Here is a 23,597-nt window from a genome sequence, read left to right on the forward strand (position 1 = left end):
ATAATAGAATACCTCTGTTTGATAGTTATCTCTTATTATGTGTTTTTAGAGTAAGGCTGTGTCTCCCATTAATTGAAATACTCCATTGCACCAGTGAAAGAGATAGATTCCCTTCATTCCCACTCCCAACACTTCCATTCCCCCCCCCTTTCCGTCAATTGCAATTCGCATTGCCAACTGCATGTTGGGCGGTTTTCCCTTCATCCGCCATTGACCACGAGGCAGGGTTGGGGGAGAAAGGCGGGTCCCCACCTCGTCAGAGAGGGGAGGAGTGATCCAGCCCCACTCGACCAACCATGAACAAGGGGTTTGGCTTGAGAGGGCGGGGAGAGAACGTTTGGGGGAGGTTCGCAAAGGTTGAGGGGCGGGGCCTATATAACCCACGGCGGGGGTGTTCCCGGAGGAGATGCACTTCGAGTTGGTCCGAGTTGGTTGAGAGTCGGTCGTCAAGTGGAGAGTGGTGAAGAGTCAGTCAGTAGAGGTGGTGGTCAAGTGGTTGCGTTGGTTGCGGTGAGGAGTCGGTGGTAAAGAGTGAGGGACCAAGAAGGAGTTGAGGGTTTTGACCAACGAGTCAGACAAGTCCTGGGAACGCAGCGGACGGAGGCCGCAGCAGCAAGAACACCCAACAGCCAAAGGGGGCCTGAACGGCGGTTTGGAGCAGGGCCGAAAAGGAACGGCGGCTGCTAAACGCGCCGGTTGAGCTGCAGGACCCCCTTGGACCTTTCCTCTCCCTCCAGCCATCCACCTCCTGCCTTTCCACCCTTCTTGTATACGTGAGTTTGTTTTGTTTGTTCTGTCCCTGGGTATTTAATTAAGTCTGTAGGTAAGCTAGAATTTGCACTGTGTCACCTGCGTCTTATGTGTTGTAAATAAACTTGATTGCTCCTTTTTGCTTGTGTGTAAATAGTCAATAAATTCAGTCGTATTTCCAAACCTTTCTTTGCCTTCGTTTTCCTCTTTGCATTCGTCGCCTTTGTCTTTTCCCTATTGACTAGCTGCGGTGCGACCCGGCCAACGTTTGGGTGGAATCGGGTGAGTCGGGGATCCTGTTAGGTCGCGGTAATACACCACCGCTCGGTCATCATAACATCTAAACCGCGATCAGTAACAATATATATATATATATATATATATATATATATATATATATATATATGTGTGTGTGTGTGTGTATATATGTGTCTGTACGTGTGTGTGTGTGTGTGTTTTTGTGTATGTGTGTGTGTGTGTGTGTGTGTGTAGATGTATATATGTGTATAATGTGCATATATGTGTATATGTGGATACATATGTGTTTATGTGTAATGTGTATATGTGTCTGTACGTGTGTGCATGTGTGTCGATGTACGTGTGTGTGTGTGTATGTGTATATGTGTGTGGGTGTATATGTGTGCGTGTGTGTGTGTGTATATGTAAACATGGGCCGGTGTGTGTGTAAAGTGTGAGGAGGTATTGGAGAGGAAAATGCAGAGATATATATTTTAAAATCGCGCCATGATGATAAACGAAAATACACCGCCTAAAATAAGTCGACATATATTTAAAATTCGTCACACACATCTTTGCCCGTGGGATTCCCACGGGTGACCCCGCTAGTCTTACTATAATTCACCAAATGTCCGTCTGTCCGTTCCCAGGTACCGCAAAAACGGCTGAACCGATCGCAACGATATTTTGGATGGGTAATCCTGGGACACCCTGGAGTAAAATGGGCTATATTGTTTTCCCATTTTTCCATTTTTCAAATTTTTCCAATTTTCCAGTTTTCCCAAACACGATGGAATAATATTTACCGATATGAACAGTGATGTGGCTTTTATTGAAATTCTACAAATACTGTTTAGATTTTGATGAGAATTATGAACCTGCCGCGAATGCGGAAGTGGACAGATTACGGCAATGCGCGGGTTTGATAATATCCCAATACCACCGTCATTTAAAACAGTATTTTGTTAAAGTATCAATTGATGATTGGAATTGAGTGAATACAATTACGATTTTGAATTCGTAATTGTGTTCATCCAACCGTACGGATCTTCACATCAGGATTTAAATATTTGTTTGTCACGAATGTTGTTGAAAGTTTATTTTTGATATTAATGTTATTTAATTTGTGATTGGAGTTATGTTGTTTGGAATGAGAAAGGAGATATCGAGTTCAAGTGAATGACGAAATGCCGTGACGGTTTCTACTTTCTAAACGTGAAATTCGCAGATCGCCATATGCAGATTCGCCACGGACCCACGATCGATGTTTCTATACGTGAACGTCAAACGGGTACGTTTTTCATGGAAGTCCTTCACGAACTTGCTGTCCATGTCTGACGTGCGACTGAAGGTGCTACAGGAATGTGGAATTTATTGGTTTCATGCTTTAGCATTCGCCGTTTCTGCATTGTCTGTTTACTTCTGGCCTCCCACCCGTGCGTAGCACGGGTACCTCACTAGTGCAAACAATTACCTCTCCGAGGGTGAAGTTGTGTTGTTGGCAGGTGCCACCTGCCGAACATTCTTATGATGACAGCTATAGACCTAGGGAAGGTCACTTAATAATCTGGAAGGTTCTGGACACACTGGCATGTCTGATTGCCTGATTTTTTTCCTATAAAATACGATCCTCATAATCATATGGAAGTCACCGGAGATCCCAGAAGCGGAGAAGACTGGGCTGCGGGGACCCGAGGCATGGGGCATGCTGTCGCAGGGCAGAGCTGCTGGAGAGGAGTGCGGTTGGAAGAGTGAATGACGAGCCAGACTTGTACCTAGGCAAAACCAGAATGACAACTTGGTCAGGCTGTTGAAGGTCATTTAGGGAACATGCAGGAAACTATCATGGATTATCATCAGGAAGAAGAAGAGGAGGTTGTTAGCATGCTCATTCAAATAATTTCCTCGGACAGACAGACATTTAATAATTAAATGACAGAGATTACATTAATTTTTACCTTAAATTACAGAGACAGACAGACAGACACACAGAGAGACAGACACAGACAAACAGACACAGACAGACACAGAGGTGTCAAGATGCTTTGATTCTGAGCACCTTTAACTCTGCAACATTAAGGGCTCTCAGGTGGGATGCAGGAGTGTTGGTCCATGGTTGGAAGCATTGTTTCCTTCTCTAAATGTTATCTATGCTTCGAGAAAGTAAAAAATGACGACTTTACACAACGGTAAATTTTGGCTGTCAAACCTTTGTTCCAAATGAAATCATTACCTTGAAGTTCTCCACATACTCTCCACCACTCTATTTAATTTTGGGCCCATATACAGTACACGGGCAATCGAAGGGGAGATCTTATTATGCTGATGATATATCCTGCACACATTAAGTGTTATTAACTCAGCTTTGTTTCTTGACCACAGGGTTCATCCTCCATTTTATCGGTTTGGGGGCCGGCGGCAATGTGGTGCAGGCAACGCGAGTGGGGTCTGTCAGTCCCAGGTTTGGCAGCACGACAAGGGATCAGCTGCCCTGCTCCAAGTGAAACAAGAACCTCCTGAATTCAACTATGAACTTGGTGGGCATGGAGGTCCATAGTGGCAGGAGAGCATGGCAGCAATTTGAATTGGCTGCTCAAACATTTGCCATTTTGTTGCAGGATAATTTCATGTGATCTTCGTAAATGGGGAATCACCATACTATTCAGTTCATAATTTGTTATCACTACACACACCCAACCTCTCCACACACCCAACCTCTCCACACACCCAACCTCTCCACACACCCAACCTGTCCACACACCCAACCTCTCCACACACCCAACCTCTCCACACACCCAACCTCTCCACCAAGTTTTGTCCGAATCTATCCATAACATTTTCAGACATTCTGCTCACAAACAGACAGACATACAGACAACAGACATACAGACAACAGACAGACACAGACAGACAGACAGACAGAGAGCCAAAGAGACTGGGGTGAAACCAACGTCATCTACCTTCGGTGGTGGATGTAATAGATAGATAGCTTTCCTCTTCTTTGTAATGAAATAATTCATGTAATTCATTTCATCTTGCAGTTCATTTGTTGATAACTCGCATGAGTCAGGAAACGGTATTATAAAAGCATAATTACCTGGGCGACTGAAGGTGGGCGGAGCTGTTTTCGCCCCTGTCTGGTTTGTTTGTCTGGGAGTAGGATATCTCAAAAAGTTATGGATGGATTCGGATGAAACGTGATGAAACCAGGTTGGGTTTGTGACGAAGACTAATTGATTAGATTTTGGTTCAGGTCCGAATCCAGATCCGACCTATCAGTGGATACAAAACATAAACTGTTCAGCCTGGCGGAGTTTGCTCTCCACCGAGTGACGTTCCAGATGAAATTTGTATTTATTCATGTGCTAAGCATTTTGTAACAAAATAATGTAAATACTGTTGGTGATGTAGAAATACATTTCACCTGATTTATCATCCAGGGAATCAACCAATTAGTGCCTTAATTACTCCCGCCAGGGAGTAATGCATTCGATCGTGTGTGTGTGTGTGTGTGTGTGTGTGTGTGTGTATGTGTGTGTGTGTGTGTGTGTGTATGTGTATGTGTATGTGTGTGTGTGTGTGTGTGTGTGTGTGTTTGTGAACAGATCTGGAAAAGTTCTGAACGGATTTGGATGAAAGTTGGTGGGATGATTGCCCTTGGGATAAGGAAGAATTGATTAGTTTTTGCTGAAGCTCAGGATATTATTCTGGATCCAGGAATTTTTTGAAGGATTTTTTTACCATTGGAAGATAGGGCTCATTTTTTTTTTTAACATTATCTTCTATATATTCTATATTTAACATTGTGATATGAAAATAGTTTTCATATTTGTTGTAAATGTAGTTTAAACTCGTGGTTATGCGTTAGAGCGGTGTATTTTTTTTAGCAGCGTCGTCTTCAATGTTCATTTTTTTTTTCTAATAAAGACATATTCTGTCATTTTAAAAACACCAAAGTGTGTATTGGGTTTCCCCATTTCATAAAAGATATCGTTTGATACGTATAATCCTTTAAAAGTTTTTTTTTTTTTTTTTTTTTTTTTTTTTACCTCACAAGAGATATCAACATTTAGCTCAGCGAATGTCAATCGTGGTGTCAGTATTTGATGAACTTATAAAGACAGTTCCAGATTTGTCAATGCCTGAGGTATATTAACAAACGAATAAAACAGATTTGGAAAAATTCCAACTTTTTAAAAAAAGATCGCATATTCCCCCAGGGTTGTGAGAGGCCGAAGAAGAAGAAACCTCGCATGGGCTTCCCAGACCAAATAAATAATTCTGGTTCTGGCTCTGCGATTTTCAGGTTTATTACTCCCGTCAGGGAGTAACGCATTCGATCCGTGTCCGTCCGTGTGTGTGTGTGTTCGTATGTTCGTGTGTTTGTGTGTTTGTGAACAAGATATCTGGAAAAGTTCTGAACGGATTTGGATGAAAGTTGGTGGGATGATTACCCTTGGGATAAGGAAGAATTGATTAGTTTTTGGTGAAGCTCAGGATATTATTCTGGATCCAGGATTTTTTTTGGGAATTTTTTTTGGGAAAGACTTTTTCTGTTTTACTGCATTAAAGCTTTTATTCTTATTCTTAAATGATGTTTTTCTCCTCTAATTCCGAGATATATCAAAATTAATTCTGACAGTTGGGGCCTACTTTCTTTTTCATTTATTGTTTTGGGGAGAGGCGATGTTAAACAAAACATATTACTCCAACTAAACCCACGGCGGGAGTATGCGCTCTACTGAGTGGCGTTCTAGTTTAAGAAGTACTCACTACTGGTGACGGTATTGCATTTGAGTCCGTTTGTCTGTTTGTCTGTCTGTTTGTTTGTTTGTCCGCACAGAATAATTTTCTCTGCAACCATTGGTCTGCTTGACAGGAAATTTTCACCATCGGTGCAACTCCACCTGTATAATTTTTTAATGATAATTATGATGTCATAGGTCACGTGGTTCGGCCGCCATCGTGGAAAAAACGAAAAAAATTGCACCTCTATAGGCATGAACTTTGCAAAAAGCGCTGAATATAAAAAAATGAGACATTGCCCATTGTAAAGAACTCTGCATGGGGAATAAAATATATTAATGATGATGTCATAGGTGCCTCCACTATGATGTCATAATTCGACAAGTACAAAACATCATCCGATCAAGGTTAAATTTCTTGAGCGTCATCTCGGGATAAATTGGTGGAGAATTTTTTTTAATGATGATATCATCGGTCACGTGGTTCGCCCGCATCTTGGAAAAACCGAAAGAAATTGCACCTCTATAGCTCTGAAAGCGCTGCATAGAAAAAATTGAGACATGGCTCATTGTAAAGAGCTCTCCGTGTGGAATAACATATGTTAATGATGATGCCATAGGTGCCTCCACTATGATGTCATAATTCGACAAGTACAAAACGTCATCCGATCAAGGTTAAATTTCTTGAGCATCATCTCGGGATAAATTGGTGGAGAAAAAAAAATGATGTCATTGTTCACGTGGTTCGGCCGCCATATTTGTTTCAACACAAAAGCCTTAAAAACCACTGAAAACACTCCCTGGCGAGGGTCTGCAATCTCTGATTGCTCTTTCTTGGTTATATTTGCATTTTGAATGTTGTATGTTAGTTAACACGTTTCCATTCACTAGTGATTAACATGAACAAAACTCCAAATACGGCATGTCATTCATGCATTAATCTCAGCTTCAGTACCTTTATCCTTCTTATTAGTCCCCAACCGAGAGGGGACGACAGGTTTGCTCTCCGTCTGTCTGTCCATCCCACCTGTGGTTTTCCAGACTTTTTTCCTTTTGATATATCGAACTGAAACTTGGAACATTGATTTATTATGATAAGTTACAGAACAAGTTCGAGCTTTGGGGTGTTTCGTCAATTTTTCATGGAGTTATGGCCTTTTTGGACTTCACAATGTCACACATCAGTTTTTAGACAGTTTTCCAGACTTTTCTCCCTTACACTTTAACATATTGAACTAAAACTTGGGATGGGACATGTGTTGCAAACCATTTCTCCCTCTTGTTGCTGGTTCAAGGAAATATTCCTAAGTAAGTATATGTCATTAAAATTAACGATATGGATGCTAAACAAATTGGTTCTCTCTTTGTTTTTACAGATTCTCCCTGTTCCGGTCCCTACCATGATGACAGATTCACTTCCCGTCATCCACTCAACAATGCTCCTGGTACCCATTTGTGTGTGTTCTTCCCACCATTTATAGACACTGAATCCAGTGTGTGTATGAAAGAGAAAGAGAAAATACATTAAACTTTGTTGTCTCGCACTCGTAACACAGACCGAAACACAGGGAAAAACCCAGACCATAACCTTGGCACATGGACTTGGATTGCAAATTGTATCTCATGGGCTTGTGCTCACCATCTGGATCTGCCCTTATAAATGGGGGAAAGGGGAGTATTGCCCCAAACATTGGTATTTCATTCAAAAATCTTCTTTAAAGCTGATAACTGGATCCAGACCAAACTGGGCATCGCGACCATGCCCTAACCTTAAGTTGTGCTCCTCATGTCCGTAATTTCCGCATAAAGGGGGCCACTTGCCCCCTTCCTGAATCACTTGTCACTAAAACATCTCCTTGATCTCCACAACGACCTGGCTGATATGGACCAAAATTTGGTATGATGTATCAGGACAGTAAATTTCAAGGGTTTGTGCTCCCCCATGGAGATCCCCCATATAAGGGGGTAAAAGTGGGGGTTTGCCCCTAATTTGGGTATTTCATTCAAAAAACTTATTGGGAGCCAATCGGATCCAGACCAAACTGGCCATGCGGTATCAAGACCATGCCCTAACTCATGGTCGTAACTCCGCCGGAAAGGAGGTCATGGGCCCCCTCACGGAATCCATCATTTGCACTAAAACATTTTCTTCTCCACAACGACCTAAGCAATAAGGACCAAATTTGGTACAATGCATCAGGACTGTAAGGTCTCATGGGGTTGTTCTCCCCATCTGGATCCACCCCCCCCCCCCCCCTGAAAGCTGAGGCTGAAAAGGAGGGTTTCGCCTCAAATTCAGGTAATTTATGTTAAAATCTTATCAGAAACTGTGGGGAAATAACCTTCAGTGGGGTTACATTACTCGTTCCTTATTTACCAACCGATTGCTCTGAAACCCGATGCAGCCCTAATACTCGATTGTCCACAGGATTTCTCGGTCTTACATTTTCTGATTTTGCATCAAACTACAACCTCAACAGATGACTGTCAGCCCACTCGGGGCTATTTATTATATACAGTACGGATTCCAAGTGGATGGCGGAACATGTGAAAATTTTGAAATCTAAAATTAGCATCTGTTCTCTGGATATGAGCCGTGTTCGCAACAGTGTCCGATAGATGCAACAGCATGCGCATTATAAAAAGTTTTAAAAATATTCCTCATGCGGGTGTTCAAGTGTAATTCTTCTTCCCTGTGCTATATGCTAATGGGAAGAATGGAAAGGTTATTGTTGGCAACCGGCCTCCCTCCTCCGCCCGCCCACAACCCTTTGCTTTCTTCTGCTTTATCCCAGTTTGCATATGGCACACTCTGTTGTCCAAATGTCAAATCTCTGAGCCTTGTTAATTATTTTATACAGAAGTCTGGGCTCATAAGTTAAAAGGACAAACAACAGCCTTACAAAGTGCAGCAGGCAGACATAAACAGATGGACACAACACAAAAGAGACCGATAGTCGGTAGAGCGCATACCTCCGCCAGGCTGAACAGTTTATGTTTTGTATCCCACTGATAGGCCGGATCTTGATTCGGACCTGAACCAAAATTGAATCGGCTTGTTTTTATCACCTAACCAACTCGTCCACCAAGTTTAGTCATTACTCGTCCATATCTTTTTGAAATATCATGTTATTTATCTCTTTTCGCCCGATTTCTCAATGGTGAAGAATCACTTAGAAATTAAATAATTCTCGTATCCAAATCTATATTCAGATCTTCACCAAAATCGAATCGATTCGTCCTCGTCACACACCCAACCTGTTCAATAAGTTTCGTCCAAATCTGTCCATAACTTTTTTAGATATCATGCTATATGTCAGTTTTAGCCATATCACTCAATGGTGAAGAATCACTTTAAAAATTATACTAGCTGGAAAAAGATCTGGGTCTTCACCAAATTGAACCAATTCTTCCTTATCACACACCCAACATCTCCAAGATTCATCCAAATCCAAATCCATCCACAACGTTTTGAGATATCCTGCTATGTGTTGTTTTTGGCACTATCTCCCAATGGTGAAGAATCACTGAAGAATTAAATAATTCTCGTATCCGCATTCATATTGAGATCTTCACCAAAATCAAATCGATTCGTTCTTGTCACGCACCCAACCTGTCCACCAAATTTTGTCCAAATCCGTCCACAACATTTTGAGATATCGTGCTATTTATCGTTTTTGTCCCTATCTCCCAATGGTGAAGAATCACTTGGTACAATGCATCAGGACTGTAAGATGTCATGGGGTTGTTCTCCTTTTTAACAGACAGCCAAACAAACAAACAATAAATATGTCGTGCATAGCACGATACTTGCGAAATCCCTAAGCTAAGTTGTTGGCCTATGAAAACCTCAAAAATAATTGGTGGTTGAATTTAGTGACCTGGTATGCAAATCCTCTTAAAATTTCAGAAGTCAATCAGATTAAAATTGAGGGTTTTAGAAATTTGGCCGATGTTGACCTTTTGGCCTATGTTGACCTTTTGGCCTATGTTGACATTTTGGCCTATGTTGACCTCAAAAATAGTTGGTGGTTGTATTCAGTGACCATATATGCAAATCCTCTTTACATTTCAAGTTAGTCGGATAAAAATTGAGGATTTTAGAAATCTGGCCTATGTTGACCTCAAAAATACTTGGTGGTTGAATTCAGTGACCAGATATGCAAATCGTCTTCAAATTTCAGGTCAATCGGATTTAATCCAGTGGATCTCAAAAATAGTTGGTGGTTGAATTCAATTCGCTGATTTGAAAATCATTAAAATTTCAAGTCAATCGGATGAAAATTGAGGATCTTAGAAATTTGAAAAAAGTGGCTGACTGTTGGCCTATGTTGACCTTTTGGCCTATGTTGATCTCAAAAATAGTTTGTGGTTGAATTCCGTTCACTGATATGAAAATCGCATTCAAATTCCAAGTCAATCGGATGAAAATTGAGGATTTTAGTAATTTGAAAAAAGTGGTTGACTTTTGGCCTCTGTTGACCTTTTGACCTTTTGACCTCAAAGTATATAGGATTTTGTCAGACCACAAACTCTACCATTTGGTGAAGTGTCGTAAAGATTGGTTTAAAATTGTGACCTGTAGGTAAGTATAAGTGAGCAGACAGACAAACAAACACATACACAAACAAACACATACACAAACAAACACACAAACCGGAGTGATCAACATACACTACATGACCAAAAGTATGCGGACACCCTTCTAATTTGTGGATTCGGCTGTTTCAGCCACACCCATTGCTGACAGGTATATATAAACAAGCACACATCCATGCAACCTCCATAGACAAACATTGGCAGTGGAATGGGCCGTACTGAAGAGCTCAGTGACTTTCAACATGGCATCCTCATAGGATGCCACCTTTCCAACAAGTCAGTTCGTCAAATTTCTGCCCTGCCAGAGCTGCCCCGGTCAACTGTAAGTGCTGTTATTATGAAGTGGAAACGTCTCGCAGTAACAACAGCTCGGCCGTGAAGTGGTAGGCCACACAAGCTCACAGAACGGGACTGCCGAGTGCTGAAGCGCGTAGCGCATAAAAATCATCTGTCCTCGGTTTCAACACTCACTACCAAGTTCCAAACTGCCTCTGGAAGCAACGTCAGCACAACAACTGTTCGTCAGGAGCTTCATGAAATGGGTTTCCATGGCCGAGCAGCCACCCACAAGCCTAAGATCACCATGCGCAATGCCAAGCGTTGCTTGCCAAGCGTTGGCTGGAGTGGTGAAAAGCTCGCCGCCATTGGACTCTGGAGCAGTGGAAACGCGTTCTCTGAAGTGATGAATCGCGCTTCAGCATCTGGCAGTCTGACGGACGAATCTGGGTTTGGCGGATGCCAGGCGAATGCTACCTGCCCGAATGCATAGTGCCAAGTGTAAAGTTTGGTGGAGGAGGAATAATAGTCTGGGGCTGTTTTTAATGGTTCGGGCTAGGCCCCTTAGTTCCAGTGAAGGGAAATCTTAACGCTACAGCATACAATGACATTCTAGATGATTGTATGCTTCCAACTTTGTGGTAACAGTTTGGGGAAGGCCCTTTCCTGTTTCAGAATGACAATGTCCCCGTGCACAAAGCGAGGACCATACAGAAATGGTTTATCAAGATCGGTGTGGAAGGACTTGACTGGCCTGCACAGAGCCCTGATCTCAGCCCCATTGAACACCTTTGGGATGAATTGGAATGCCAACAGCGAGCCAGGCCTAATCACCCAACACCAGTGCCCGACCTCACTAATGCTCTTGTTGCTGAATGGAAGCAAATCCCCGCAGAAATGTTTCAACATCTAGTGGAAAGCCTTCCCAGAAGAGTGGAGGCTGTTATAGTAGCAAAAGGGGGGACCAACTCCATATTAATGCCCATGATTTTGGAATGAGATGTTTGATGTTCGGGCGTCCACATACTCTTGGTCATGTAGTGTAGTTGTCAAAACATTTTTTGTTTAAAGCAAAACTATGGCACATAGTGGAATTTGTTTTGAAAGCCATTAACTGGATCTATTGACGGATGTATATTCCAAGTTTCAGCTACTTTCAATGTATAGTCCTTGAGATCTGAGTGCCAACACATTTTGGGTGGACGGATGGACGGACGGACAGACAGCAACGTGAATTTGAGGGTTGTCAAAATACAACTCAAGAATGCATAAACAGACGTTGCTAAAATGTGGAACATATTACCTCAACGTACAAAGCATTTACTTCTGAAATTTGCAGCCGATTTTGTCCAGTAGAAGCCGAGAAACGAGCCGGGGCTTTCCCCCTCCCTTTGATATATATATATATATACTAGCAGAAGTACCCGGCGTTGCCGGGCGGGGGAGGGGGTTGCTGCACAGTGTGTTTTCAGTGCAGGGGGTCCTGGATTGGGGTAACTCGGCGTTATCTGCTGTGACCTCATATGCACTGTACCAACAGAGGACATGAAGGTGGAAGGGCACTGCCGGGCACGTGACCGTCCACTTGGTCCGAGGCGCGGATCCTTGCAGCTCTGGCAGTTTCTGGTTGCGTTGCTCGATGACCCACGCAGTGGTCACTGCATTACTTGGACGGGCCGTGGAATGGAATTCAAACTCGTAGAGCCAGAAGAGGTGATGGAGTACATTGGGTTTGCCAAAGGGTTAATGACTGTGTGTGTGTGTGTGTGTGTGTGTGTGTGTGTATGTATAAAATTCTTTTTTAACGAAAGGAGCACACTGCAAACCTCCTGATTGGTGATCAGCAGGGCAGAGAATGTGTTCGTGTGGCAAACGACAATTGTCACTGACAGGTGACAGGCCTGTAAGTGCTGTTATGGGACTCGATCTGTGCTGTGAGACCATGTTATGGGACCTCCTGCCTCGTCAAGTTAGGGGGTCCGATCTGTGTTTATATCAAGCAAGTTTCTCTGTTTTTTTTTCATCATTCGGCCTATATAAATGAACGTTAGTGTTGTGCATCAATCGTGACAAACTTGCTGGCGTTAAAGCCAAAGTCCAAATCAAATTGTAACCGCCCTGTGCACTTGTTATATTAACGTTACCTTGTGTTCCACTGTTTAAGGTGGCCAGGTTGTGGGGAATGCAGAAGAACCGTCCAGCCATGAACTACGATAAGCTGAGCCGCTCTCTACGCTATTACTATGAGAAGGGAATCTTACAGAAGGTGAGACCTCTTGTGCCCAATGGATCACCATTATGGGCCAATACAGTGCAAGGTGCGTTTTTGTCCACCACCAACTGATGACATCAGAAGTGTTATAAACAAGCACAACGCTGCAATCTCATGTTTAGTTAAACATTGATTTGTGCTTCAAACCATTCATTTGTTTTTTTTCATTATGATTATTAGAAGGGGCTAGCTAGGCCAGAGTGTACGCACACTCACATCAGAGCTGTCTAGCCTGGGTTTGAATCTGACCAAGCTATGATCTGTCATCCTGGTGTTTCATATTGAGGGAGAGGCTGTCCCTCGGGTGGACGTTAAGCTTGGTGTCCCATCTGCTAACATTTGATGGACATTAAATATCACACGTTATATTTCGGAAGGAGGAGGACATTGTGTTCCAAATTCCTACCCGAACATATCGCCGGTGATTTTGGGGGGATCACCAGAGCCATATGCAGGCATTGCTATGAAGACCCACGTTACCCAGACAGTGGAGTGAAACGAGTGCAGCAATGAGACTTGAGGACCGAGTTGGGCCACTCGGATCTCAAGGTAAAAGTGCTAATTTCAATGCTAATACAAGAACGAGTGCTCCAGCAGTTGAAAATAATCTTGTCAATTCTAACTTATCAAAAGAAAACAAGTGAAATGAAGCAATTTTTATTCCTGTCTGCAAGGCACCAACCTTGAGTCCCCGTCCATATTACTCACCTAATATGTCAACCATCCACACTCTATCGTTGTTATTGCATGAGTTTCAATATTTGTATAAAAATGTATTAATAGGATCATTTTGAAGTCTCGCTGCCTTAAATGCCTTTCAAAGCTGTCTTTGCTTTCTTCAGGTTGCTGGAGAGCGCTACGTCTACAAGTTTGTGTGTGACCCTGAGGCCCTGTTTACAATGGCGTTTCCTGAGGGCCACAGGCTTATCATCGCACCTCGGCCCAGCCATCGACGGACCTTCAGTATTCTCCACAGGCTCTCTCCGCCACCCCTCTCGCACTACAATGGACCATTTGACGACTTTAATGCTGATATTGGGCAAGGATCGGTCCCCGAGGCCTATACTTTCTGAGGATACCTCAGGTTGCAAGTGGAAGTGGAAATTATTGAAGGTTCTTGGCCCACTGATGTAGTCTGGAGGTTGTCGGGTGTGCATAGCTCAGTATTTTTGCAAAAAGGCTTTTGACTAGACCTCTGGCGATAAGCAACCCAAGCCTTGCAAAGGCAAAGGCCTATGCGCAGGTCAGTATGGGTCAATGCCAGCATACAGTTGTGCCTTTATGTGGAGCCCAGCTCACAAAGTATTGACTGTGGAGACACCCAAACTATATCATCTATATTATGGTGTCTGCAGTTTAGTAGAGATTTGAAACGGGAAAACCTGGTCCATGGTTTGTCAGTATTTCCGAAAGCCAAGGTTGCTTGGTTTCTAAACTTGTTTTTGTCATCATTCTTGGCAACGCCATGCATTCTATCAGCAATTCAATATTTTTAGCATTCCAGGAAATACAACCAGCTTTGGTAACCTGTAGAAGAAGCAAATGTTCTTATCGCTATATTTTTTAAACCTTCGCTCGTTTCCCGGCGCACCAATGTCCAGTCTCATGTCCTGATCCTCAGCCATGTTTGTGGAGCAGCTTTTCTTTTTTACAATGAATTTTCAAACATTAAATCCACTTCGATATGAAGACGTTCTCAGAGAAAAATGCGATCTGGTGTTTATGAGAAATTCCTATCCAATGATGTCACACTCACGGGAAATGACATCATCAATCAGATCCAGGTACTGATCCAATAACTGCATTCATGGGCATCCACAAAAAGAGAAACTCCTCTCCTTTTTTTTATATGGACCTCCCCGGGGAAACGGTGGTCTGCACTCAACAGGATCCGTACTCTCTATGCAAGGATGTCACACCACCTCCACAAATGGAATTTCAAATGCTGCCCAACATGTGACTGTGGGCACCCAGATCAGACTACTGTATTCATCACATTGTGAATGACTGTCACCTATGGAGAATTGACGAAGGATTTAGGCCAATCCACCGAACAACAGACGGTCACCGCGCTGGTGACTTGGCCGTCTGAGTTAGACTTGGATCTGTGAGCTGTAATTTGTCATACGCAAGAATAAAAGGTTTGCAGTAAACTGACGTCACAATGGTTTTCCGGTTTCTAAAGTATTCTTCAGAAAAGATTTGCAGTGAAGTTTTGTGCTTATTCCCACAATCGATGCAGATTTTCACAGTGTTCGTGCTTTGTTGATCTCGACTGGCGTTTTCTGCTCGAGAAGATCCTCTGGCTTCATGACTTTGTGAAGTTGAGAATGGAATCTTTTGCACTATGAAAGCCAAATTATCCTCCCCGTGGCCTGTAAAACAAACGGTCCACTGGTTTCCTGACCTTGAAGGCGGAATGGTATGAAGCCAAGCATTTTGGGCCATTATCAAGCATAACCGAAACAGCGGGATGTGAATTGCAGACGATGTACCTGGAACGGAATTTATATTTCATTGCAGCATAACAACAAATGATAGTTGGTGTCCAATGGGAAGTGGAGATGCGTGCCTTGAGATGTACAGACCGGGGCTACATGCATCACGTCAATGCCATATTTGAGAGTCCGCCCGAATGGCCAGCGGCAAAGGACCAAGGCCTTCCTCTCGGAGCATGGAATCGATTAATACCATGTTCAGATAACTCGAAAATATCCTTGGGGTTGGATGCAAGCCTGCGGCCTGTGGCCAGCTCCCATTGAGTTTTCTGCCTCACCAAGATCCAAACTACATGGATCGTTACTGTGCCTCGGGACACCAATTCGCTTGTTTGTTTGGTTGGACACGATTCCAGGCCTATCCTACTCATGTCATCCCAAAGAATGAGTCCCACCCTGATGCGGAAGGCAATGCATCCTGATTTAGGGACAGGTTGGATGTATATGAGATCAATTTCATAGTGAGGTCACATGGGATGCTTCTTCAGGCAGTCAATTTGAGGAGACACTTCAGGAATCCCTGTGCTTTTGCCAAGATTTATTTGCATTACCTTACTTGGTGCCACTTCCAAGTGGAGAGGAAAGAAGCGTTGCCGAGGGTTTTTTTTTTTTTTTCCCCCTTGCACTGCTGTTTAAAACTTTGCGGTGTATACAAGTCATGGAATGCAAGTGTTTACCTTGAACATGTTAAGTGTCCTTTCGGTGGAGATAGAAAATGAGGTTTTAAAATGTTTTGAATTAAAATTTCACAAGCGCAGCGGTTTCTGTACTGTCTCTCATGCAAGGCCTACTAGGATGGATTCCTCATGGCTGCCTGGTTCATTGGAGATTGGATTGAATCGCACTGAGTTTTTCGCTTCTCTTCTTTTGAGACGCTTTTCGATTACAAGTGGTGAATCGGTAACAGGTGACTTGGGTGACGCGCAACTGTTTTCTGATGGATCGGCTGATGCAGATTGAAGGATCTCTTTATATTGGTCTAACGCAAACCAGAGTTGACAATCTGACTCCTGATGATCCTGCTCCAATCCGTGTCGACTGAAACGAATGTCTTACCACCCCCAAATAATGGCCTTCCTTACAACAGCCGTGGAACCTTAACAAGTTGATGGAAACCTGGATCGAAAGCCAAATCTGGCAGAGGATTGCTGTAGGATTTACACCAAACTTAAAGCATGAAAACATTTGGTATTTAGCTCAGGGATAAGGAATTTTTAAAAAGAATCACAAAAATAACCAAAGATGACATTTCAGGCAATTCAACAAATATCCACAAGACCGTCACCTCGTTCTGATAAATGTCGAAAATGTTTCGTCAGGCGGTGTTATTGTAAATGTTTTGACGTCACTCTTAAACACAGAAGAAAATAAACTTAATGAACTGTATTATAATAGATTTTACATTTCTGATGGGATTGTAAGTTTTCAAAGGTACATTGTTCATCTTAACGATGGATTTGTGAAAAAAGGAACGAGGACGTGCTTTCATGCCATAATAGGCTGGGCCTTGTAATCATATTTGCTGCATGTTTGACCCGCTATATATTCCCCTCGCCCTCTAAAGCCCCCCTAATCCTTCACCCACATAATCATACTTTCATGTTATTACCCGTTCCGTATGCACAAAGAACCAGTGTACCACACAGGATATGACATCGACTCTGTAGATGTATTTTTAAAGATATTTACGATCTTTAATAAACTCATATTGAAAACAAATTGCACTTTTGATTTGCACAAATGAATTAATTTATCAAGTGCAGGACAAGTACATTAGGTAACAATGGGCAAATCAATGGTGTATGTGATTCCAATGAAGGATGTTACTATTCTGAGCCAAGTGCTCAGATGGGAATAACAAACAGGCCTCAATCGGTAGGTAAGTTGCGCACTTTCAACTCAACATTCCTCCGAAAACGTGTACACATTTATTAGCTACTTTTATCCCAGGTTAAAACAATCGTGTAGCTGCAGTACAGTGCGCACATAGCTCAAAATGCAGACGGTTCAATCACAGTAATCATCGACAATCACAAGTGGCAAGTCTGATCTTGTATCCGGCTTTTGGTTTGGTGTCATTCCACAAAACATGTCGAGCTTATCAGATACACACTCCACACTCATTGTGCACACACTCGGCAAACGTTGCACACACTTGGCACACGTTGTGCAGTGTGCACACACTCGGAAACATTGCACACACTCAGAAACATTGCACACACACTCAGCAAACATTGCGCATACACTCTGTAAACATTGTGCGCACACTCGGCAAACGTTGTGCACACACTCAGCAAACGTTGTGCACACACTCAGCAAACGTTGCACACACACTCGACAAACATTGCACATACACTCGGCAAACGTTGTGCACACACTCGGCAAACATTGCGCACACACTCGGCAAACATGTTTGCATACACTCTGCAAACATTGTGCGCACACTCGGCAAATGTTGCGCACACACTCGGCAAATGTTGCGCACACACTCGGCAAATGTTGCGCACACACTCGGCAAATGTGCACACACTCGGCAAATGTTGCGCACACACTCGGAAAATGTTGCGCACACACTCGGCAAATGTTGTGCACACACTCGGCAAATGTTGTGCACACACTCGGCAAATGTTGTGCGCACACTCGGCAAACGTTGCACACACATTCTGCAAACGTTGCACACACATTCTGTAAACGTTGCACACACTCGGCAAACGTTGCACACTCACTCTGCAAACGTTGCGCACACACTCGGTACACATTTGCACACGCCCAGAACACGTTTTGCACATGCTCAGGACACATTGCACACACTCGACAAACGTTTTTCACACACTCGATACACGTTTTGTACACACTTCCCTGCAATCTGTTGATTGTGTTTTTCAAGGTGCTGTGCAGATTTGAGCCAAAAATCGTTCAAAGGCGACGTGATGGATTGCATGTTTTCTTTGAGACATCATGCACTTGTATCTGAACTGACAAAGTGCACCATCCAAAATGTTGCAGATGCCACAAAGAAGGCCTGGAAAATAAGAAGAAGCTTTAGTACCAGTAATGCAAATAGTAAATGTATTTGTAAAGCTTCACTCAATTCAGTAAAGATGATTCTTGTAAAATATCAATTTTTACACAGTTCATGGAAACTCACCTGCTAGTGGAATATTGTTTTGACGTTCCTACGGTTTGTGGAATCTAACTCTTTACCACAATTTCTCGTAGGTTCTCCATGACATATCTGTTTGATGGGACATTCGCTCTCGTGCCCCAACTCACGACCATATTTGAATCGCACACTAGGTGTTCATACTTAGCACTGAACTTTGTTGAATGTCTGTGGATAATTTTAGGAAATTGAACAAATTCCTTAAACTTTTGGACAGATGCATCACCACTGGTGTGGACAATGAGGGACTTTAAAATGTTTTGAGGGATGTGATGTCTCTCAATTCTATGGTGGTATGATTAGAGAAGTTTCTGTAGGTTTTTGTCTTTTACAGATGTGGTATAGTGATGGAAAGTCATAAAACTTATTCTTTATGGACAGCATACAGTGGTAGGAGGCCGCAACAATTGGTAAATAGGCATACCTTCTTCATTACATCATCTACTGAAAGTGTGCCAAACATCTTAATACTCTTATTGTACTGTACGGTGTTTAACATCGGGACAGCAATACGGGTTATCAGCAACAGCGTCAACTGAAATGAGCAAAAGTCATGGGGTATGTATACGTATATAATATATAGTGCACCAACCAAAATATATACAGTCATGTGAAAAAGTAAGTACACCCCATGCAAAGTTTTGACTTTTTCAACATATTTCAACATACAGCTATTTGATCTTCACTTCAACAATATTGATAGATAAAGGTGATATAATATAACAAATATCATGAAACATTTACATTTTGTAGTCCATTGTACAGGGAGGTGTGACGGTGTGACGGTGTGACGGTGTGACGGTGTGACATTGTACTGGGAGGTGTGACGATTTTCAGAAAACTCGTACACAGTTATTTTTAGTCGAATTTCAATTTTTTTTTTTTTTAAAGACTACATATATAATGCCATTTAATACACTGTAACAAAGACATTTAAAAAATGTAATTCATGTTTGAATTGGGTATAACAATGCAAGTGGGGTTCTAGCGCATGCGTGATTGCTGTTGGTTACTCGTTGTTAGGCGCCATTTCAGTAGCCATGGAGCTGTGGACGATTGAACATCGCGTCTTTGTTGTTCAGACGTTTATTCAAACGGGTAGTTCGGTGGTGCTTACACAGCGCAGATTTCGTACTCACTTCAATGTTGGTCGACGTGGCACCGTTCCGTCTCGAAACACAATATTGAAGTGGGTAAAAAACTTCAGGACAACTGGATCTGTGAGGCCGGGAGCAGCTTGAGGAGGTGATCGAACCGTTAGGACCCCAGAAAACATTGAAAGGGTTCGACAAGCTGTGGAGGCCAGCCCTCGTCGGTCAGCGGTACGGCACGCTCGCGCTCTACGGATGTCAGACAGATCAGTTCGTCGAATTTTGCACTTGGACCTTCATTATCACGCGTACAAAATCATGGTGGTTCACGAACTGCAGCAGAATGATTTCGTACGGCGGTTTACGTTCGCAGAAAGAATGTTGGAACTGCTGAGGGATGCTGCTGTGCTGAGAAATGCTGGAACTTTTCCACGCGTCTGCAAGAACGCTTGGACAAGAACGGCCGCCATTTAGATGATGTCATTTTTCAAACATGAATTACATTTTTTAAATGTCTTTGTTACAGTGTATTACATGGCATTATATATGTAGTCTTTAAAAAAAAAAAATTGAAATTCGACTACAAATAACGGTGTACGAGTTTTCTGATAATCGTCACACCTCCCTGTATAATTTAAATAAACATAAATGCAAATTTCGCATGTGGAAAATGTAAGTACACCCCTACATTTATCACTACTTCAAATACCTAAAATTAGAATCAAGTGCACGAGCTCAGGTGCAAATGATTAGAACATCATTGGAGAGGATCTTGGAGGAACCTGTTATTTAAACCTCAGACGTTTAGTTTGGTTTGCTCTTTGTTGTTGAAGTGTGTGGCGTCACCATGCCTATATCAAAAGAGCTCTCTGAGGCCTTCAGAAAAAAGGTCATAGATGCCGACGAGTCTGGGAAGGGATTTAAAAAGATCTCCAAACTATTTGAAATCAATCATTCGACTGTCCGGAAGATCACCTACAAGTGGAGAAGATTCCAAACAACTGCCAACTTGTTCAGGCCAGGCCGCCCCAGCAAGTTCAGCCCGAGAGCAGACCGCAAGATGCTGAAAGAAGTCTCTAAGAACCCCAGAATGTCATCACGGGACCTCCAGGTAGCTCTTGCCACTGTTGATGTCAAAGTGCACGAGTCTACCATTAGAAAGAGGCTGCACAAATTTGATCTACATGGGAGGTGTGCCAGGAGGAAACCTTTACTGTCCAGAAAGAACATCAGGGCAAGACTAAAGTTTGCCAATGAACGTTGAACACCGAGGCAAAGACCAGCACTTCTGGAACAATGTGCTCTGGACAGATGAGTCAAAGGTAGAGCTATTTGGCCACAGTACCAGAAGACATGTTTGGCGAAAACCAAAGACAGCATTTGACCACAAGAACATGATACCAACTGTAAAGCATGGTGGTGGAAATATTATGGTTTGGGGCAGGTTTGCTGCATCAGGGCCTGGGCAGCTCACCATCATATAATCCACTATGAATTCTTCATTGTACCAGAGGGTGCTTGAGGATAATGTGAGGCCGTCTGTCGGAAAGTTGAAGCTCAACCGAAGGTGGACCTTGCAACATGACAATGACCCTAAACATACCAGTAAATCCACCAAGGAATGGCTGAAAAGAAAGAAATGGAGGGTTCTGGAATGGCCAAGTCAAAGCCCGGATCTAAATCCCATTGAGATGTTGTGGGGGGATTTGAAACGAGCTGTGCATGCAAGAAACCCCTCAAACATCGCACAGCTGAAATAATTCTGCATGGAGGAGTGGGCAAAAATTTGCCCAGTCGATGTCAGAGACTGGTAGACAGTTATAAGAAACGCCTACTTGAGGTTGTTTCTACCAAAGGGGGCAATACCACCTATTAGCGCCAAGGGTGTACTTACTTTTTCCACATGCGAAATTTGCATTTATGTTTATTATACAATGGACTACAAAATGTAAATGTTTCATGATATTTGTTATATTATATCACCGTTATCTATCAATATTGTTGAAATGAAGATCAAATAGCTGTATGTTGAAATATGTTGAAAAAGTCAAAACTTTACATGGGGTGTACTTACTTTTTCACGTGACTGTATATATGTGTGTGTTTGTTTGTTTTTTAAAGAAAGGTGCATCCAAAAAAGTAACTAGATCTACTCTGCTAATTTAAGTAAATAAGAGCAGACCCGGTCTCAGGCGACGTTTCACCCGCTTCCCTGCGAGTTTCCTCAGGCCAGTAGATCCGAGCATGAGGTCAATGGAGGAGTGATTGTATTTTGTCAAATCACATCATCGATGGTCTGCTGTGCTCTTTTTATTACTTACTTGTGATCTGGTTTTGTATATGTGGGGGTGTGTGGATGTGTGTGTTTGTTGTTGGTTTTATGTTTTCAGGAACCGAACATCCCTGGGTCTGTGTCAGGGTGGGACATGACGGTGTGTGGGTATGGTGTTGGGGACCAAGCATGGTCTTGTTGCTCACCTTGTCCAGTTGCCATATATAATTTTTTTTCATTTTTTTTCTGAAAGCAGTCACTCTGAAAAGTGAACACTTTATGGGTTGTTTGGAAAGCCCATCAGAAAACAGATCGTGAACAAGAGAACCCAGGTTCAAATCCCACATTTACTGTTTGTCCTGGAATTCCTTTCAAAGGACAATGATGTCCTCATCCTGGTTGTGGTTTACGTACAAGTCGATCAACATTAAAAAAAAAAATTAAAAATCTATTCATCATTTAATTACACACCGTATACTCAAAGTTTTGCGTGAAATTATACACAACGCAGATTTTTATATCGATTTCAATTGCAGGAAGTATGGATTCGATTTAGATGCCACCTCAACATGTTTAGATAGAAATATTGCAAACTACAATACTGACAAACATTCAGGCAGTCACAATTGAAGAGATGTTACATTGTTACATGCTAAGTACCTGGGAAAGAGAAGGCAGAATTTGAACAGGAGACTCAACAAACAGCCACCAATCACCAAGCAGGTAAAGGCCACACCTCCAAATTTCCAACCAACCAGTTGAAACCCTGTCAGGTACAGTGTGGAGGGAGATTCATTCATTCATTCACTCATTCACCTAGGTGCTGGTTGTTATTTCAGAGAGCACAGCTGTGCTTTTGATGCAGTTTTGCTTGAGGGTTATTTGGGAATTTGCAATACTGGTGAAGCAGTCCTTACGGATGGGGTCAATGCCCCCCAGAATTACGGACAGGTTAATTCTCCCCAGAATAGAGGACTTTCAAAATGACGTATGAATGCAAACGAGGCCTTTTGTGCATGCGCTCAGTGCGTTTTCAGCCACTGGCTTCTGCTAGACTGGACAATTTTAACTAACCATTGCTAGGGCAAAATCTGTAAGTCAAATCGTCTTTTGAACATAATTTTCAGGATTTAGCCAAAATAGTGGAAACTCCAAGATGGTTCAGCATAATTGTTGTGAACCTGCATGCAACCTAGACTCACGAAAATATAGGAGATATGAGAAATATCCGTGGCTGAGTTGTCGAGTTCCTAGCATTTCCTGTTAATACAAGCGAGCAGTGGCTGCACATGCACACATGCTCACATGCTTCTCCTTTTAGCAATAGATGTAAAAGCCTCGCATAATTTATCTTGTGGCCCCAGAACCAAACACACAATATATGTATATATATATATATATATATGTATATATATATATATATATATATATATATATATATATATATATATATATATATATATATATATATATATATTGTTATGAATTTGGGTAGAGGAATATCTAGAACCAGATAGTAGTTACCTATACAGATATAGTTACCTACCTATAAAGATAGATCTGTATAGGTAGGTAACTCGACTGTCGTGATAGGGAATCTACCTGTAATAAGTTCTGTGTAGCCCGGATGTCGGTATAAGTCGTATCTGTGTCCCCATCATGAGGGGGCAGGGCATGCTAATTAGTGCAGGGAT

The 23,597-nt window shown here is 42.4% G+C and overlaps 2 protein-coding genes across 3 annotated transcripts in view; one reads left to right on the forward strand and one right to left on the reverse strand.

The window, feature by feature from the left end:
• Positions 1–17,088, forward strand: part of LOC137438011 (ETS translocation variant 1) — a 58,680-nt gene extending 41,592 nt beyond the window's left edge. Inside the window, exons 7-11 of the mRNA XM_068132856.2 lie at positions 3,370–3,524; positions 7,109–7,177; positions 12,148–12,320; positions 12,772–12,873; positions 13,722–17,088. Of these exons, the coding sequence (XP_067988957.2) occupies positions 3,370–3,524; positions 7,109–7,177; positions 12,148–12,320; positions 12,772–12,873; positions 13,722–13,952 (730 nt within the window). The 3' untranslated portion in view covers positions 13,953–17,088. The remainder of the gene's footprint in view (positions 1–3,369; positions 3,525–7,108; positions 7,178–12,147; positions 12,321–12,771; positions 12,874–13,721) is intronic.
• Positions 17,048–23,597, reverse strand: part of AGMO (alkylglycerol monooxygenase) — a 53,075-nt gene continuing 46,525 nt past the window's right edge. Inside the window, exons 12-14 of one of the 2 annotated variants that reach the window (XR_013621080.1) lie at positions 22,564–22,669; positions 17,712–18,399; positions 17,048–17,624 (exon numbers count right to left, since the gene is read on the reverse strand). Coding sequence is in view for 1 of the 2 variants with exons in the window: in XM_068132855.2 (XP_067988956.2) it covers positions 18,334–18,399; positions 22,564–22,669 (172 nt within the window). In the remaining variant the exon portion in view is untranslated. Of the gene's footprint in view, positions 18,400–22,563; positions 22,670–23,597 lie in introns of both variants that reach the window. The other variant, XM_068132855.2, reaches the window with a different exon arrangement.

The sequence above is a fragment of the Myxine glutinosa genome, chromosome 12, assembly GCF_964187855.1.
Source record: "Myxine glutinosa chromosome 12, kmMyxGlut1.1, whole genome shotgun sequence".
Classification (NCBI taxonomy): domain Eukaryota; kingdom Metazoa; phylum Chordata; class Myxini; order Myxiniformes; family Myxinidae; genus Myxine; species Myxine glutinosa.